Here is a 19,691-nt window from a genome sequence, read left to right as displayed (position 1 = left end):
ATACACTGATACACACCATGTCGACCGTTTACTGTATATAAATCCTGCGAGAAAAAAGAATGAAAGTGACAGAAAACGAAAAATAATTATTAAATTAATTGCAAGAAGAAAATTGGAGTGCTTTGAACAGAAAAGAAAAGCAAACTTGGAGATTTCATGAAAATAATAAGGTGAATGAATATTGCTACAAATTACAATTACTTTGTGTAATACGGTGAATATTTCGTAATTAATTTTGTGATTTTACCTTTTGTAATATGACATTAGTATATGGTAAAAACTATAAAAAAATTAAAATAAAACAATTAGGATTTTATATTAGTAAATTTCCAAACATTGAATTGTGTTTGGTTGGCAGCACATGGCACGAGGAGGTGGGGTCGGAGAGAGAATAGAAAGAAAGGAGATACTGTCTTTGACGTTTCCTTTCTTTTCCTAACGGCTACTATTTTATTTTTGTTATATTTAATTTCTCATAGCACTATAGAAAGCCATAGCCAGCTAAACAGAGTGAGGTCCCTTTTTATCAGTATTATTTTTTTACTTAAAAAAGTACTAGTATAAAGCCAAACTTAAAAGATATTTTTTATTAAATACTATTAAAAATGATAAGAATAAATAAAGTCAATCACAACCGTCACATGATAAGCATGTTAAATTTTATAATAGCAGCTTTAAAAAATATCTTCTCAATATAAATTAGAATAATTATTTCAAATTAAGGTATTTTAAGGGTTATTATTCATAAAGAGTATTTTAAAGAATTTTCTTAATATCTTTATAAAAAATATATATAGTTAAATATAATATTTTATAACATGAATATTATTTTTAAAATATTAATTGTTTATCATAATCTAAAATATAATTTATATATTTAAAATATTTATTTATTACAAATTTTTAATTATATAAATGAATATTTATTCTGTGCATTGTTTACACTAAAATACTAATTAAGATTACATTTTGACACTAATAATAATATATACTTATTAAACCAAAACAGTATATGTCAATTAAATTCAAATAAAAATACGCATACAATTTTATTCTTGAACATTCTTCCGACGTGTATTAATATAAATTATTGAAGTAACTTTAACTTTAATGTAGTTTTAATTAATTTAAGTTGTGAACCATCTTTTTTATCTGTGAAATTGAACAAGGGTTACAACACTCACAATTATCTGAATTTATGCAAGTATTTTTCCGTTGATTTTATTTATAGAATAAATAAAGAAGCTTAGAGTTTTTTTTTTGAATTAGTTTAGGCAATAGAGGATTGTGCAGTGACATATCCCTTAATAGTTGGTATAAGCTTTAGCGATTGAAATACGTTTCAATGTCGTTTCCATTAAACGCGGACCCACGCGGTATAACACTCCGAATCAGTTTTTCAGATAAGTTTTAGAGTTTTTAATGAACATGTTTATTGTTTCCATCGTCAAGTGCCTGTTAAATAATGGACGTTACATGAACATGAGGATTTGATTTTAATTTAACGATCGGAAATTCGACAAAAAACACTATGATATTAAAATGATTTTAATTGTATTAATTGTTTGCAATGTTATCTTTTTAATAATTTATGAACACACAATTCGACAATTAATAATGTAAATGCATTTCTATATCGGCTAAGAAAAAAACCCTTAACAAACAAGGAAACAGTTATATATTTCTTTTTGTATATGAAGGTAATACGTTCATGAGTTTAATTTTCATGCCTTCTCAAAATAAAAATTGAATTTATTTTTAAAATATTATATTATCAGTGTAAAAAGTTATACTATTAATCAATTAAAAATCATATAATTAATTTTAAAGTTATCTAAAAAAACTAATTATTACTGAAAATAATCATCTTACCATATACCACATCCCATGATTAGAAGATAGAGTAAAAAAAAACATTTACTCTGTTTGAATTCAAAAGGGTTAGATACATTTTTTTTTACTAATTAAATATGATGTTTTCATTAGTTCTTATAAGTTTTTTTTATTTTTTTTTTGTTTTATTTTTTATCTTTATAAATTTGATTTTTTTATTTATTTTTAGTCTTTATGGTTTAACTCCGTTACAAAAACATTAACATAACTAATAAATAATAACGTTATCGGGTGTAATTATTATCAAATGATTACATCATTGACAGTGATATCAAATAATAATTGTTTGAATTAATCATCAAAATACTGACCCATTAAATTAAACCTAACATATGTCAAATTGAAGATTGGACTAAAATGATGAAGTTTCAAAAACGTGGAAACTAAAATTGCAAGAGAAAAAAAAAGAAAGAACAAAATTATGAATCATGAATTATAGGAGGAGCATAAGTGTAATTTATCCTTTTTTTTAATAAATTTTTTCGGATAGTTTTTAAAGTTTTGGTCTGTCCATTGTGGTGTGCTATTTGATTTAGAGAAATATTACTTCTTTTAGAAATTACTGGTTTTTGAGTGAAGTCTTTCAAATGAGATTTATATATATTAGCTAGGAGACAACCTTTTACGTAGTTGGTACTCTGGAGGCCCAATGTCACATAAACGGAGGTGGTCGAGAAGTTGTGGACCACCGTGGCCCAAACTGTTGAAGAAATGATTGAATGTAGAAAAGGAAATGATAAAAGAGCCGTAACATAGAGACAAGAAAATTGAATGGATGACTTAACCATTCCTTTCTCTTGAATTGTCCGTTGTTTTGTAACCAAGAAGAAGGGGTAACATGATTAAGATTTAAGAGTCACAAGACACAACTATAGCCCCATATAGGAACCCCACAAGCAAACTAACTCAAATTATGCAATTTGAGTAATCTGACAACATCCACTCATTGGCAATTGCATCCCCACAAGTTTGAGTGCCTTTGTTGTATTGATAATGTGTTTGAGAGTAGAAAATTTGGTAACAAACCAGGGAAAGAAAAGTGTTAGAAATGTAATGAAATCATTCATTAGCATTCACCTAAAAGTTTAGTTTAAGCTCTTTAAGAAGAATTGATTCTTCTAAAATGACATTTTTAGTCTCATGTAATGTTTGTGTAACCTTTTAGCTCTAGCCTCTTTGGCTGTTGTTTAGTTTTCTATAAAACATCATTTAAAAAAAAAAAGTGCATCCCTTTTACATCATTTCTTGATTAAGATTGTGTTTGGGTACTCGTTGTATCCACGTTCAACGAGACAAACATGCTTTACAAAGCAAAATCGGCAACGCAGGTATACTGAAACTTTTGCGTGAACGTTGGTTGCGTTAAATTGAACTCCTATACAAACATGCTCTAAGCTTTACGCGTATGTAATGCTTGGGATTCCTGCATTGTTCGGTATTCTTTTCCGCATATGACACCAATAATGATGATGCTTATAGATCCACTAGGTTAAATTACCCTTAGGCGTTAGTCATGAATGGAGTTATTCCTTTAAATCCATTCATACCAAATTATCAATGCTGTAAGCCCCTGCTTCTAAATTTTTAAATTTAGAGCTGTGAATCGAAATCTTTGAGCTAATATTATGGGAAGACCACTATGTTAACTTCAATATCTGTTTCTATAAGCTGATAAAAGAAATCTGTTTCTGTAACGGATCCACTTGAAGAAGGTTTTAACTCAAGCACCCTTAATTTGTGTGTAAATTTGATTGGATTACTGTTAAAACTCGTCACCTTAATAAGAAGTGGCAATAAGTCAATAGTTGTGATTTATGAAGGTAGTTAAGCAGTTAATATCCTCACATACATTAAAATATAAACACAAATTTGGTTGGATTACTGTTCAAACGTCACCCTTTTTTGCTGTCATTTTTGGGATCTTATATTTTTTGAAATGAAAAACTGAATAATAGGAACCGAATACTCTCTTTTTTTTTTCAGCAAAAAAGAGAGAATATTCATTAAAGAAAGAGGATATGGATACAAGGGGTACCCATCAAATACAATTTAGGGATACATATAAAATACCCACCCAACACGTAAACAAGCTATAACCTCCCTACACAAACCAATCCCAGAATTCGAACACTCTGCCAGGATATAAAGTTGTTTTCAATCTTTGGGTATTGCCAGAGTATATAAATTTCAGAAGTAGAACTACGTTTTTTACAAGAACAATAATTGAGCCACATATTTGCTATGTGAATACTAGTATAATCAATATTGTGTCATTTTTTTGTCCAAATATTTACCTATATCGTTTCAACTTTCAAATATCAAATATACCAGTTTTTAGAGCATTAATAGGCCATAGTAGTGGTGACTTTGATTTATCTATTTATTTTCACTCAAGGAATCTCCCAATGGTACACATTGGCCTGGGCGCATCTGCAATCATCATGCAGCAAAGTTGATCAATAATTGGACTGAGTTGGTTAGGGATAGTTGTTTGGAGAAAGCAAACCGTAGAGCTAATGTCAGTCATGAACAAAATGCTAACAATTGCTTGGCAAAAAGGCAAAACAGCCAGTCCGCTAATGAATGATAGACCGTGCTATGGCATATTTGACACGGTATATGTCTGTATGTATACAAGAGGTGCCTAATAAGTTCTTATCTTTGGAGATAAGCATCAAAGTCTTTGAGCCAATAATTTGGGATGATCACTCATTATGATATCTTCAAGGAATGAAAAGATTATCGCCTCCCGCATGTGTTAATCACTTAATTTATTATAGCTAGTTACTTGTTAGTGCTTAATAGATAGTATAAAGAAGAGCACCATATACCTTCTCTGTATTTTTTATTAATCAATATGCAACCTCTTGAGATTTGTTGCTTTACTTGGCCTGTGCCTATGATATGTATCCCTCTGATACTCTGATCACTAACATTTGCCTCTGATCTTATTTTTTTTTAAAAAACAATTGAGGCTTACCCTCTGGCGCCTTTGTCTGGAAATTTTGCAATGCATATGGATCAGTTTTTCCAGAGGCTGTATCAGGATCAATTACGTCAACTTCAATATCTGTTTCAAGGATAGCCATGTGTTTTGGCAAATAAGAAAATCTTGCTCTTTCTGTTTGGAGTTTTGGCATAAAGTCCTTTCAGCAAGCTAAACATAGCGACCTTAAAGTAATGGACCTTTTTGTAGGGCTGTTAGTAAAGAAAATAGTTATTTATTCCATACATTAAGAAGACAGAGGACCCAACGAACTTTAGTCGGCAGTGAATTCTAAAACTACTGAATGGTTGGTCTTCTACTTTTCTCAGTAGCTTTGATGCCTGAACAACATTCATCATGAACTAACTACATCTGAAAATACAATGATACAATTGTACATTTAATTGTGTTAGCCTAAATTCTTCCAGCAAACTGTACATATATGTTCCTAAAATAATAATGCCAATTTTGTGTTGAAGTTTGAATGTGCAAATTTTCCTTGATGCTTATGCAGGTTACCCTAGACAATTTACCAAAAATTAATTACTTAAAGTTAAAACAAAAGCATTCATCATATTTTTTTCTTATTTGCAAACAACTTGAAATACATCACTCAAGAGACATGAGGTTTCTTACACAAAGACAGAAGTTAAAATTACAGAAAACACGCACACACAAAAGGACCATATTAAACTAAGGGTAAACATTTCTTTCCTCTATGATTTGTCCTTCTTCACTCTTCATTAATTAAGGACACCTTCAACAAGTCTCGCAAGCCACTGTGGTTTCCCAGTCATAAAAACATTATATCCCAAAAGCATTCCAAAGACCACCCCACATACAAATCCACCGCTACAGCTTTCCAGCCAAATCCTGATTCTTCATACTGAAATGTTGAATATGGTGGTCATTCTTCATCCTCATTGCAGGATTTTGACAAAGGGAATCCGCATAGCATTGGATTTCCAGCATAGGAATCATTTCCAAGTGTATTAAACTGTCTACCTGTTGGTATGATACCCTCAAACTGGTTTTGTGATAGGTTCAAGACAGAAAATTCAAATTTGTCAAAGCCAAGGGAATCTCGCCCTTCAACTGATTCCATGAGAGGTCCAACAATTCCAAATTTCTTAAATTACCCAATGATGGTGGAATGGTACCAGTGATACTATTGTGTGAAAGGTTAAGCCCTTTGAGAGAATGCAATTCTCCAATGACTTTCGGAATTTCTCCTTCAAACATATTTGACAAATCAATGGTTGTGAAAGCAAATAATATCCTTTCCAGGTCCATGAATTGGCCTTTCATTACAACCACTACAGAATCATTATATAAACTCTTATCCATATAATTCAAACCATTCCTTGAAAGTTCTTGATGCATGATGCTGGCAATGGCCCACTAAAATTGTTATCTGAGACATCAAGAATTCTCAACATGGGAAATGAATGTTTGGTACCAAAGCAAGTGATGACACCATGAAATTTATTTGATCGTAAACTGAGTACCTGAAACTCTTGCAGAGTTTCTAGCCAATGGGGAAATGTGTCCTCTATGTTATTGTTTCCAAGGTCCAAAACTTCGAGTTTTGTGCAGTTAGCCAAAGACTGTGGTAGTTGTCCCACCAACCGGTTTTCATTCAACTTTATAGTTTCAAATGAATTTCCCTTAGAAAAGTTCCAAGGCATGTTTCCATGAAGGTTGTTCACTTGCAAATCCAACACATAAAGAGAAGGAAATGTTCCAAGGCATTGTGGAATCTGGCCTGTCAAGTTCTTGTGAGCAAAGTTGAGTATAAGGAGGGAACTTGCATTGCACATTGTTGAAGAAATGTGCCAGTCAACTTATTATTTGAGACTAAAAAGTATTGAATGCCACTGGGTGGGATTAGAAGATCTCCTTCCAACTTGTTAAAACTGTGATCAATAGAATAAATGTTTTCCCAGGAGTGCAAGAGCTTCTCACAAAACCATTTAGGAATGCTTCCACGAATGTGGTTATGAGAAAGATCTAGTTGTAGCAGATCAGGAACTCGTGCTAAGAATTTAGGAAAACTATTAATATTACATGAAGATAAAAATAAGGAATTTAGGTTGGGTAAGAAGTAGTCAACACTATCATCAAAGTTAATAGAGACAAAACTGTTGTGTGAAAGATGGAGGGATAATAGATTTTTAAGCTTTGAAAATTGAAGAAAGTCCATTTGACCACTCAAGTAATTTGATGACAATATCAAATCAGTAAGATTTTGGAGTTCAAATATTGAATTTGGAAAATCACCTTGCAGTTTGTTATTAGAGAGATCCAAACGTTATGAAGAATAAGATGAGATTTCACCAATTGACCCTATGAGCTGGTTGCCACTAAGATCAAAGACCAATAAGGAAGGCAAAGAAAAACACCAAGGTGGAATTGTTCCATTTAACATGTTATGAGACAAATCTAGAGCCGAAAGTTTTGGAAGTTTATTGATTTCGCTTGGAATGGGGGCAACTAATTTATTACCTGATAAATCTAAAACAGAGAGTTGAGTTAGAGTAAACAATGATGACGGAAGCAGCCCATCCAAATTGCAACCCGCAAGAAATAGTCTGTTAAGAGACTTCAAAAGGGCTATGGAATCGGGAATGTTTCCTGAGAAAGCGATGTTAGAGAGATCCAAGTACCTCAGTGATAGAAGACATGTCCAACCCATCTAAAAGAAGCTCTCTTAAACTAGTTGCGTTATGAATGAGTTTCGTCCAAGTGTCATTCTCCGGGAGCTGGTATCAGCATCTGTCCATTAGTAACTGAGATCAAGTGATACTAATTTTGACAAGTGAGAGATTGTGGAAGGAATATCACCACTGATTCTAGTGTATCACAAATTTAGATACGTGAGATTCACGAAATCACCAATTGCAGAATATATTGAAGAGCCATAAAAACAATTGTGGGCTGAAGATGGTGCTGTTGGGATGGAGTTGACCTTCAAGATTACTGCAGCTGACATTGTGTCGCACATGACTCCATCCCACTCACAACAATCTGTTCCGTTTTTTCCAAGATTCTGTTTTGGGAGGAAAAGATGAACAAAGAGGCCGCCGCGGAAAATCATTTGGAGTGGCAGAGCTGTCATGAAGGTTGCACAGAGAAAATAAAGAAGAAACAATGTAAAATGGCAGTAGAAGCCACCCCATATGAGTAATAAAAGAATGACCAATTGAAGATGAATTCCAATTGGACACATATAGGAGGGAATCACCAAATTTTAATGACTAGTAAAATTCATCTCTATAATTAATGAAATGATAAAGTATTTCTTGAAATAGACATTATCAATTAGTTTTGTGTTGAATTTTGTTAAGTTTTGAATAAAAATTTGGTTTATTTATTAGGACTATTTTTTACATTTTACGCTTGATTTTGGATTGTTTGTTTGTCTTTTGCAGGAAATTTACTCTAAGCTTTGAATGAAAGCTTGATTTATTTAGGAATCTCTGTTTTTTACATTTAATCTTGGATTGTTTGCTTGTGTTTTGCAGGGAGTTTGTTGAAGGATTCATTTGGGGGACCAAATGCGCAAAAATGGCAGTAGAAGCCGCCGCCAAACTAACTTCGCTCTTGAATGAATGAAAGTAGAGGATTTTTGAATTCATAGGCTACGCTGCTTCAAAGACTTTGATTTAAACTTTTGGTTCCTTCGACTTTCACCACTGCAATCAAAATTTAAATGACTTTCGTTAACAAATTCTTGTATAGAAAAATTATAAATTACACTTATTTTTTTTTTATCTGTAAGGATGGAAGACAGTAATATAATTTATAACATTCAACCAACTAAACTAAAATACTTGATAACTTCTTTTTCCTCTTTATCTCTTTATTTTTCTCTTTTTTCATCCCATGATTTATCTTATCATATCCATTAGCATTTTCTTTTTTCTTCTTATTCAATCGAAATATATTTTCATTTTCTTAATATTTTAGTTAATCTTAATTTTATTTAATTGATAGTATCAAATATAATAATACATTTGTAAGTCATTATCAAAACAATTTTCTGTTCCTTAGATAAATTGTAAATTGTCAAAAATTAAAAATCTATCATTGTGACTCTCGTGCATGCAGTGCACAAAACAGCTTTTATGCATGCATGCAGGACATTCGAGGTTCCACAATCTAACCGCGTAAATGTCTTGTCGTTAATTTTGAAACGCATGCAACACGACCCAGACCAAAACGGAGTCTTCCCACTCTCTTTGAAAGTTCTTTTGTCGGGAAGTGTTAGAAAGAAAGAAATACCTTCACATTTGGGCTACTACACTATTAATGGTACGCTTCATGTGGGTACCTTCACATTTTGTCTCTCCTTTAATCATACCTGAATACTGTAATTCCAAGCATGCATTTATTCTTTCATGCCATTTTCTACGAAAATTTACCGAAAACAATCTTCTCTCCATCTTTTTTTTTTCCTTTGTCAGGTGTTGAATGTGGTTGCCATTCTCCATCCTCATTGCAGGATTTTGAAAAAGGGAATCCGCATAGTGTTGGATTATGGATTTCCAACATAGGAATCATTTCCATATGTATTATTAAACTGTCCACACATTTGTGAAAGGTTAAAGACAGCGAGAAAATTCAAATTTGTCAAAGCCATAGGAATCTCACTTGTCAGCTGGTTCCATGAGAGGTCCAACAATTCCTTGGTTATTATTTGCACAACAAACCTACTAGCAAGTGGTTGCTTTGCCTAAATATTCATTAAGTTGTAATTTTTCTTCTTATCAGCACAAAAAAACGTAATGTAAAAATTACCACAAACCAAACAATTTCCATAACGAAATAGCGAGGTAAATCACAATCTTAAATTCATAATCATAATTTCATACATAATGAATGACAAGATCAACAACAGGGTGATATATCCAGCCAGTTGTCCACAGTAGAACATAGAGATGTTTCTGCTCCACCATCAATCTGCTTGTATCTTTCAATTTCCTCCAGTTTCTTTTAATTTTCTATTTATTACCTAGATGCAATCTTTCACAAGTTGCTGTTAAGATGAAAATATCAGAATTAGCCTTTTTGATGAACAGCAACCTGGTGAATGTCCATGTCCTTCAACATCACAGAACGCCCACAAGAATCACAGGGGGCAGTCCTAGAACCGCAAATACTCTCATGTTCAGACAATCCTCTTAATCTGTCACGGACATCCATGGCAGAACTCCCAGCTTGAACCATATCACCACAAAACCGGCAAGTAATAAGACGCAGGGGACAAACTGAAGCTTGATGCTCCACCTACCAAAAAAGTTAAAACAATTTATTCAGAAAGAAACACACGCACACACAAAACTAGCAAGAAAGGGTAGGAGACATGAAACTCACCATTTGCTCTTTCTCGAGGATTATTCCACAAGGGCAGTGAAGTGGCTCATGAAAAACTTTCATGTGCTTTTCTAATTCTACCTGCTGGAACGCCTGATCACATCTGTCACAGTGAATGTGGTTCTTGGACTCCTCAATCCTAAGAACAACTCCACAGCCAGCATGCTGACAAACAACATTGTGCCTGCTACAGTAAGCTTCATGTAGTGCAATAGTCCTACTGGGTATATAATGCTTGCAGTTCCTACATTGTTCAGTGTCCAGTTCCATAGATGACACGGAAGATGATGCTTGCTGACCAACATTTTGGTTGAAGTTATCCTGGACCACAACTGATATTTTATACCTGGTAATTCCCTTGAAGCCATATACACCAATGCTGTAAGTCCCTGCACCCATGTTTTTATCTTTAGAGCTAAGAATCAAAGTCTTTGAGCCAATATCATGAGAAGACCACTCATGCTGGTGTCGTGTAGGAAATATGAGAGGATGTCTGGAGATGAAAAGATCAGTGTCCCCCCCATCTGTCTCTGATTCTAATTTTAACTCAACACAAGAATTCCCAGAAGAAAGTTTCTCCCAAGTTACATTGTCTACGGAAAATTTGTAATACACAAACTTTCCTTCTTCTACTGTTCCAATTTGTGACATTCCGAATACAAGTGGCATTAAAACATGCTCATCTGTCTTTTCTGAAGATGTATCAGGATCAACTATGTCAACTTCAATATCTGTTTCTAAAACAGATACGCTTGAAGAAGGTTTTAACTCAAGGACCCTTAATTTGTAAGCAAGTTCTCCATAGTTTACAGTTAAAATGTCACCTTGAGAAAGAGTAGCATGCTGCCGAAGACATGTTTCGAGGATAGCCTTATGATTGGGCAAGTCGGAAAATCCTACTCTTTCAGGTTGAAGTTTTGCATATGTCCCTTTTGGAAGCCAAACATAGCGGACTTCAACTAATGGAGCTTTTAGAGTGCCTTCAGAAAACAAATTATTCCATACATGAGGAGGAAGACCCACTGAACCTTCATCAGCAGTGAATTCTAAAACTCCTGAATGGGTGGTCCTCCCCTGTTTCTCTTTATCAGTAGTTTGGATGCTTGAAGTGCTTTCTTCATGAACTAACGACAACTGAAAGTATAAGGGTCCCTGTCCCTTGTCAAAAGTACCCTGCTCAGACAGTTCTGCAAAGCAAGAAGGAGGTAGCTTGATCTTATCTCCAGCACCTTCATAAAAAAAAGCCTCTAGTAGTCGGTAAAACACTATTCCTCTGCCAGCAAGTAGGTTTTCTTGCATCTGTTGGTCAGCCTGAATTTAGCAAGGTAAATGAAGGGAATCATTTATTATTTTTCACATCAATAATATAGACAAAAAAGGAAGTGTTTGCAGCCACAAATTTTGTGCTGGAAGGAATGGTAAACATCTGTGTATATGAAGATTAGCAAGTTTATTTTTGACAGTAGTGGGATTAAATATTACAAGACTAAGTTTCAATATCATTTAAGGGTTAAAATAAACATCACACCAACTGGTTGTTGCTTGGTAACATTGCAACTGATTGTTACAGATTAAAAATCATTCATGTTCATGTACTTGATAGCTTTAATCCTTTTGGTTATGGTTACTCAACATGGTATTGAATACTCTTTGATAAACTGATCAAGAGTTCCATGCTTGATAATATAATGCCCCATTATTCCAGCCAAATTACATTCAAGCACAATATATGATGGACCTATCCTATGCCTTACTTCAACCTCAAAGGGTTATTGCTTGAAGGGCAATGTTAGACACTAAACTCTTTCTAGGCCATCACCTCACATCTCAAGCTTTTGAGTGAAAAGGTTGTTTGGTACCTACTAGCTCTTTCTTAATACACAACTTTTGAAGACTTGACCATCAAACCACAATACTACATCACAACCCTATTTAGGTGCTTGCCCATTTCTAATAGTCCAGAATTAGAACTTCTCAATGAATACAATTGCCAAATCACGTTGTATACAAGATAAAGAAAAACATTCTAACAACCATATAATTTAAAGGGTCCAAAAGTTATTCACTGAAAAAAAAGGTGCAAAGGTAGTAAATCAGGAATCATAAAACCGATGGTGCTGCTGCATAGACATCAAAACCATGAAAAAAGGAGAAATTGTATTACACTTGCCCTTACACAACAAGAACAAACTGAAGAATAAGTTTGCTGAGTGAGATACTCATAACAATAACAGGGCATGATCGGACAATTTACGTGGTCTGATCGTTGCAAAAGGTAGACAGAACATACTGAACAGCCAAAAAGAAAAAAAAGTTGGAGATGGCAAAAGGGGTGGAACACAAGTCATCAATTTCACGTACCCTACATGTGTTTTCTTCAAAGTTAATATCTTTGGGGAACAATCAAAATTGTACATCTCATATCCTCAACAAATTCAATACAGAGAAATCAATCATAATAATGAGAGATCACCCTTTAGAAAAGAGTGAGAAGGAAATGGATGGATACCTTGAGTTGAGCTTGGGCGGCATCAATACGACGAGATCTTTGAACAGCTTCGATGGCTTCTTTTTGCTTCTGAGCCTCTTCTTTGGCCTTCTTTTCCTTCAGAAGCTTCAATCTTGCTCTTTCCTTCCTCTCCCTCTGCTCTTTCTCAAGCTTCTCTCTCGCTCTTCTCAGTTCAAAATCCATCTTTCTCTGTGTGTGTTGTGTTCGTGTTGATTAGGAAAAGGAGTTGCTATTTGTGAATCAATCGAATTGAATGCACAGTTTTTGTTTTCCCCTTTTATTGTTGTTGGTCGGTTGGCTTCCTTCGGAGATGAATTTAGGGATTTAATATTTAATTTCTTATAGAAAAGTCTGGGCCTTTCTTCTGGATCAACTTAATAGCCCAATGGGGTGTTTCCTTTAAGCCCCCCTTTTATCTTTTGACGAATACTAGGGTGAAATATTAAACTCCTTTCGCACCCTAAGTAACTTTGAACAAAAGGATCATAGTTATTTGGGTTTATCTGATTTAATAATAAAAAATTGAATGAATAGGATTTGATGATGAAAATTGGATTGAAGATTTATAACCTCCCACTCTTGCACAAATCCCGAGGGATCAACCTGGTGAAGTTATATTCTGTGACGTTGAAGAACTCGAGCCTCCCGTTTTGTCCCAAGTTCTACGGGAGCTCAAAGGAGAAGTTGTTCTCCCACCCGGTGTAAAAGATCTTTTGCTTTCGCACCATAGACTGCGTCTCTTCTTTTATATGAAACATGTAAAAATTTGATTTTGCTTCTTTTGTTTGGTGATGAAAAAACACAATTTCCTTTTGTATTATTGGAGGAAAAAAATAAATAAAAAGATGAAAATACAGAAGAGAAATATAAATAAATAAAAATAATTAAAAAGTCAAGAAGATTTATGAGTCTTTTTTTATCCCTTATTTATCAAAAGTTGTAAAATGTTTCTTTAAGCAATTTTTTTATATAGCATGTTTATCTCAAAATAACTAAAAGAGACATTACTTCTTATAAAAAAATTAGTTAAGAAAATATTTTATAAATTTTAAAAAATAAAGGACTAAATTACAATAAAAATAAAGAAAAGGAAACAACAAAGTAATTTAGCCTTAAAAAAATGTACCAGATAACACAATTTTTTTATTATCTCATATTTTAATCTAAAATTTGTTATAGAACAGAATACAAGATATGGAGTACAGAACAAAAATATAAAAAAAAGTTTATGTGGTGTCAAAAATTTTACAAAATCATTCAATCATAATAAATTATGTATGATAAGTTTATTGATTTTTAAAATAATTATCTTAAAATAATTTAAATGGTAATTTATGATTAGATAACTGTATAAAACTATTTTATACCGTTAGTGCGTAAACATTAAACTAAAAAAATGTTGTTCACTCGATTAAGGAACATTTTTTATCCCAAATACAAAATATACCAAAGATATAATAAATAAGTAAACAACTATTATCTCTTTTTTTATCCTCACTTTTCCTCCCTCGTTCTCCCATTAGGCATGACAATGGAAATAGTGGGGGAGAGCATGAGTTTAAGTATAAAAGAGATGAATTTAAAATTTTAATTCCCATCTTCCTATTTCCATCCTGCCACACCATTTTTATACTTTTAATTTATTGGTATACTTTTTTTTTTAAAAAAATTATATATTAAATTATTAATTATATTATAATTCAAACAATGAATAATAAATAACAAAGAAATTAAAGATAAAAATAAAAAAGATAAATTGTATTTTTAATTAAATTGTATAATTTTAAGTTTGTTATTTAATTATTATTATTATTTAAATTATTTAACTATCAAATTAATTAATTAATATTTTTAATTAAATAATAAAATCTTACATATATATATATATATATATATATATATATATATATATATAATATTTTATTGTTATAAATTTATAAACTTGTTATTCACTTGGCCTCTTCTTCATCCTCAAGTACACGTTCTCATACCTCAACCAGTTTGGTGATCAATATTCACAAATGATTTCACAAACCACATGAACACAACAATAATATCTAAGTGATATTTGTTAATCGTATCAATTAGAAAAATGAATAATTTAATAATTAAACGAATCAATGATTAATCTAAAGACAAAACATATATATAATTTATAAATGATTTTAGTATTGTTCTTCAGTTAGAAGTGAAATTTCATTTTAGTAATTTATGTTGAGTTTTATTAGTACGTAGAAACCTTTATTAAACAAATTAGTGATATGAAACTCTAATTTTAATTAAAAATAACATGAAAAGAACCCGTGAAAGTGTGTATCAAATTTAATTAATAACATGAATATCACAAACCAGACAACCTATCCCTCGTCCCTTCAAGCTTACCCACCTACCAAGAAGGTTACAAACATACCTAAACAGCCGATAACAAACAACAATATGTACCCAAACCATATTAGCCACATCATTGTACAGACCCTATACATCTATAGGTTCCCCAAGCATATCATGGGATTTGTTGATAATTTGTAAAAGGAAAAATGAAAATCCTTCCTTCTGTTTGACAACCAAGACCAAACTCTCTGAACTTAATTAATTAAATCAAACATCTAGCTGTTTAGTATTGCTATCATCAAGGAAAAAATTTAGTATTTTCCCTATCTTGCTTGTGAACGCTTTAATAATTGGTTGATAAGAAATGAAAGCTTATCCCAAGGGATTAGAAAAGTAGGAGTGTAGGACCCTTCTCCTAACATCTACAGTTTCATAAGGGTTGATTCCATTTTAATTTCCATTATAATTATATACCTCATGAAAATCACATTAAAGCACAAATCCTCAAAATGACATATGAGTAAAAATTATTTATTTATACCAAATTTTCTTTAAAAACACTCATATTCTGTGTCTCATTACAAAAAAAACCCTAAATGATAAAAGTCTTTCTCGTGCAGACTTATTTTTTTAACTTAATTAGCAGCAACCAATATGTATATCGCTTTAATTATATCAAACGAACTACTAAATTCCAAAGAAAATTCACAACAATCATGCATTTGGTACTAGCCCGGCAATCCAATTAGTAGGATTTAGGAGCATCAAATACATAAACTCACAGTGAGTAATGACAAATAATCAAACACAACACAAAAAGCAGAATACAAATTAAGTTTAAGCCAGGAGGGAGAAAAGATGAAAACCAAGCAATTAGGGTGGCGTAATTAATTGGCAAAATTGTAAATTTAGTTTTCGTAGTTGTCTCTAATTTCGATTTTGATCTCTCTTTAAAATTATTCACGCATTGTCTTCCTTTTTTATTCAATCACGCACTCTTAGTTCCCAAGTCCAGATTTAGATATTGACTGTTACAAAAGAATATTGATGGTCACGTGTCACGTTTGATTGAACGATAATTGCCACTTGTTATGTTCTGATTGACCAATGATTACAAGAATGCATTTCATCGTCCATCGAGTCAACATCTCATGACACGTGACAGTTATCGTCCAATCAGAACGTGACACGTGACAGTCAAAATTCATTTGTAACCGTCAACGTCTAGATCTAGATTTGGAGATTAAGACTGAGTGATTGTATAAAAAAAAGACAAAATGCGTGAATAATTTGAAAGGGAGATCAAAATTGAAAATTAAAGACAACTAGGAGAACCAAAAATATAATTTTACCTAATTAATTAGCTAGGGACGAAACCAAGGTCTTGGAGAAGGTATCACAAACGGTGAGGACGAATCAGAAGGAGTAGTTGGGGGTTGATAATATTGAGCAATAGTGTAAACCGTCTGAACAATAGTAAGAGCAAAGAGAAAAATGGCAGCAACAAGCGACACAATAGCCCAAGGGTTCCTGAAATAGGTATGAATAAGATTAGCGCGCCACAAGTTCCAGGGTTTCTTGCAGTAGTTACTCATGCTCATCCTCACCACATCCAACACTCCTTGTCGATCCACGGCGATATCCTTCGACAATGAATTGAACAGTTTGGCCACCGCCCTGTCGCACCCTAGGGCATTGACAAGGATCCCATTCCGATGAAGAAGCGCCACGTCCATCTCGCTGTCGATGATGGTGTCCATGAAGAAGATGTACGAGGTGATCTCGTTGCCTGCTCCGGCATGGAGGCGCTCGAAGGCGATGAGGTTGAGGAACATGTACTCTGTCGTGTCGTCCACCACTAGGGCTGGGAGCCGGAGCACGCCGTAGACGAACGATATGTCGCCGAGGCTGTGGGTTCGGCTTTTCTTGAAGCGGATTCCGGCATCTTGGAGCTCCATTGCGGAGCGGATGATCTCGTCATCGTCGTGTTCCTCAATACTCAACCATAATCTTCTTCGTTTTGCTTTGGACACGCGTGTTCGCTTTGTGGGTCCTTGCTGAATCAGGCTTTTTCTGTACACGTCTAACACGTGCATGCATTTGCCATTGGTTCCTGTTTCTGGGGTGCCTGGGCTGAAGAACTTGAGGATTTGTTTGATCAACAACTCATCTCCCTGCCATGTAATTCGGCTTCACGGTGAGTCATCCATGTTTAAATATGTTTCAATAACTTGCTAATTATGAATTCGGTTTATATAACAAATACTTATGGTAAGTCAAGAGGAGCACCATACACTCTCACACCCCCCCTTTTTTTTTTATCTCTATAAATATATCACTTCTGTCTTTTATTAATTATTTTCCTCTCTAGGTGTGTACATGAATATTTCGGGTGTTCATCAAACACTATATATCCTCTATAAGCATGTAAGAGAAGAAATGGATGAATTAAGAGATTCTGAAATTTGAATCTGCAAATGTCCCCCCCCTACATTTACATGCCTTGGGCATTAAACAGTCGAAATTAACTAATTAATTACCTGGGTTGTGTCAGTTTCAATCTCAATTAATATACGAAGAACCATCAAGGGCAATTGATTCTCAAGCATAAGCATATCACGTTTGATATATGGCACAACATTGAGTTTCCCGTGTTCACCAAAGACAGGATCATTGTCAGCATAGTCATCAGGCACACCATCATGGGCTCGTAAAATCTCCAACACGAAACAGCCATCAAGAATCATCATTTGCAGGAACCTAGGCGTGTCCTGCATCCAAATTTGATCGAGTGGATTGTACGAGCCTCTCAACTCATCAACCACTTGATCCATGCAATGGAATATCAGCTCGATGGGCTTTTTGCACCTCTTGAGAAAATGAATCAGAGCACGATGTTTGTGATATTCCATGTCCTTCAGATGTTCCTCTCCATGGTGATAAGGACCAAAAGACACCGCTTGAGGTTTGTAGGCCTTTTGGTTCAACGCAGTGACACGTGAGGGTATCTTGTAAATTGAATGTCTCTTCCATTGCTCCTTCTCAGGTACAGAAGTACCATCACTCTTGAGCTCCTCATTGATTTGGACCACCCACTTCGTTTCTTCCATGTATGCGTAATAGCTTTGATATCTCTACATGGTCTCTCTTGATATAGTACTGTCATGCACGTGAAAGGCAAACGTAAAATATTCACGATCATAAGCCTCAAAGATATGTCAATGTCTAATTGGAATCTTCACTTTATCCATATTAACCAATTTATAGTGTGCAAAGAAATTGTAATTTATATTGAACATATTCCTTCCTTCCTAATTTCTTCTTGGATTCTCACCTCCCACGGAGTACTCTTCTCTATGAAGAAAAGAATGTGTATAAGGCTGTCGACAGCTATTAAAACTCAATTGTTAGAGATTGGATTGGTATATTATTAACTTTTCTCAAAATGGGACAGCTATATTATTATTTTGCGTATATAAACCAACATGACAGATATGATAAAGAAGATTAAGAAAAAACTCGCGGAAAACAAAGAACTGCATTCCAGAAATCAAGTAAAGGATTATAAGAAACTAAGATTTTGATGATTAATGGTGGTTGAAGGATTGAGAGAGTGGACTTGTTCACACATGTAGGGGGGCAAGCAAATATATTTGCGGATTATGATGCCAGCAAGGCATAAATTTAAACACGTTACATTGCAACTGGCAGTAGGAATTAAAACATAAAATTTAGGCTTAATTATATTTTTTATCTCTAATTTTTTAATTTTTGACAAATTTTATTCTCATTTTTTTTAATTTGATATATTTTATCCAAAATTTTTAAAAATCTTACAAATTTTATGTACTAATGTAATAACACTTTTTACACCTAACTTATTTATTATTATTTTGGCAATTTTTACTCACACTTTTTAATTTTTTGGCAAATTTACCCTTAATTTATTTTTTTTGGCAAATTTTACTCACAATTTTAATGCTTATTAATGGTTAAATGTGACAGGAGATAAAATTTGTAAGTATATTAAAAATTGGGATAAAATGTATCAAATTAAAAGTTATGAGTAAAGTTCATCAATAATTAAAAAATTGAAGATAAAAAATACAATTAAATCTAAAATTTGTTGGTACATGGACTAAAGCATAGAGTTTCTAGATATAGGAATTAAAACAAAAAGTATATGCGCATATAATTAAGGACCATATGATTAATATAAACACATTTAATACACATATAACATCACTACCAATCACACAAGAAATTATTAGGTAGCTGTGGAATATCATGCATGCGGTCCATGGGCCTGACTAAATTCTATATGACATGTAGATAAAATTTTCAATTTAAGAAAGAAATAATAATACATAATTACGTATTGTATGAAGATTACTATTGATTACATTACTATATATGACTATATATAAATAAGATCAAGAAATAATGTTATTTATATGACAAATTTTACAAGAGAGGATAGAGATATATAGCGTACAATAAATGATGCGATTGAAAGAAATGGAAATAATAGTATTAATGTATAATCATTTTATGAATATAACAACTCTGAAAAGAATACTAGGATAGAAGGGTGTT

At 33.1% G+C, this 19,691-nt stretch overlaps 2 protein-coding genes and 1 pseudogene across 2 annotated transcripts; all 3 read right to left on the bottom strand.

Moving 5' to 3' along the window:
• Positions 1-5,518: 5,518 nt before the first annotated feature.
• LOC114372037 lies at positions 5,519-7,986 on the bottom strand (annotated as a pseudogene).
• Positions 7,987-9,664: 1,678 nt separating this feature from the next.
• LOC114400388 lies at positions 9,665-13,195 on the bottom strand. The gene is made up of 3 exons (XM_028362829.1): positions 12,765-13,195; positions 10,256-11,566; positions 9,665-10,168 (listed from the first exon to the last, which is right to left on the bottom strand). The coding sequence occupies exons 1-3, from the start codon at positions 12,945-12,947 to the stop codon at positions 9,941-9,943; spliced, it is 1,722 nt and encodes a 573-aa protein (XP_028218630.1). The 5' UTR covers positions 12,948-13,195; the 3' UTR covers positions 9,665-9,940.
• Positions 13,196-15,783: 2,588 nt separating this feature from the next.
• LOC114400382 (UPF0481 protein At3g47200-like) lies at positions 15,784-18,302 on the bottom strand. Its single transcript, XM_028362818.1, has 2 exons — positions 17,636-18,302; positions 15,784-17,269 (listed from the first exon to the last, which is right to left on the bottom strand). Exons 1-2 carry the CDS (start codon positions 18,203-18,205, stop codon positions 16,460-16,462), a joined length of 1,380 nt encoding a protein of 459 aa, XP_028218619.1. The 5' UTR covers positions 18,206-18,302; the 3' UTR covers positions 15,784-16,459.
• Positions 18,303-19,691: the final 1,389 nt, after the last annotated feature.

Source organism: Glycine soja, chromosome 2, assembly GCF_004193775.1.
Source record: "Glycine soja cultivar W05 chromosome 2, ASM419377v2, whole genome shotgun sequence".
Lineage (NCBI taxonomy): Eukaryota > Viridiplantae > Streptophyta > Magnoliopsida > Fabales > Fabaceae > Glycine > Glycine soja.
The sequence above is the reverse complement of the archived record's forward strand: the minus strand, read 5'-3'. Positions and strand labels throughout refer to the sequence as shown.

What these genes read in the sequence shown, in the direction of transcription:
- LOC114400388 (XM_028362829.1), bottom strand. Translation starts at nt 12,947, where the DNA reads ATGGATTTTGAACTGAGAAGAGCGAGAGAGAAGCTTGAGAAAGAGCAG. An exon ending in CCGCCCAAGCTCAACTCAAG is followed by an intron (nt 11,567 to 12,764) that starts GTATCCATCCAT and finishes TGCTAAATTCAG; the next exon opens with GCTGACCAACAGATGCAAGA. An exon ending in TCCTCGAGAAAGAGCAAATG is followed by an intron (nt 10,169 to 10,255) that starts GTGAGTTTCATG and finishes CTTTTTTGGTAG; the next exon opens with GTGGAGCATCAAGCTTCAGT.
- LOC114400382 (XM_028362818.1), bottom strand. Translation starts at nt 18,205, where the DNA reads ATGGAAGAAACGAAGTGGGTGGTCCAAATCAATGAGGAGCTCAAGAGT. An exon ending in TTGAAACTGACACAACCCAG is followed by an intron (nt 17,270 to 17,635) that starts GTAATTAATTAG and finishes ATTACATGGCAG; the next exon opens with GGAGATGAGTTGTTGATCAA.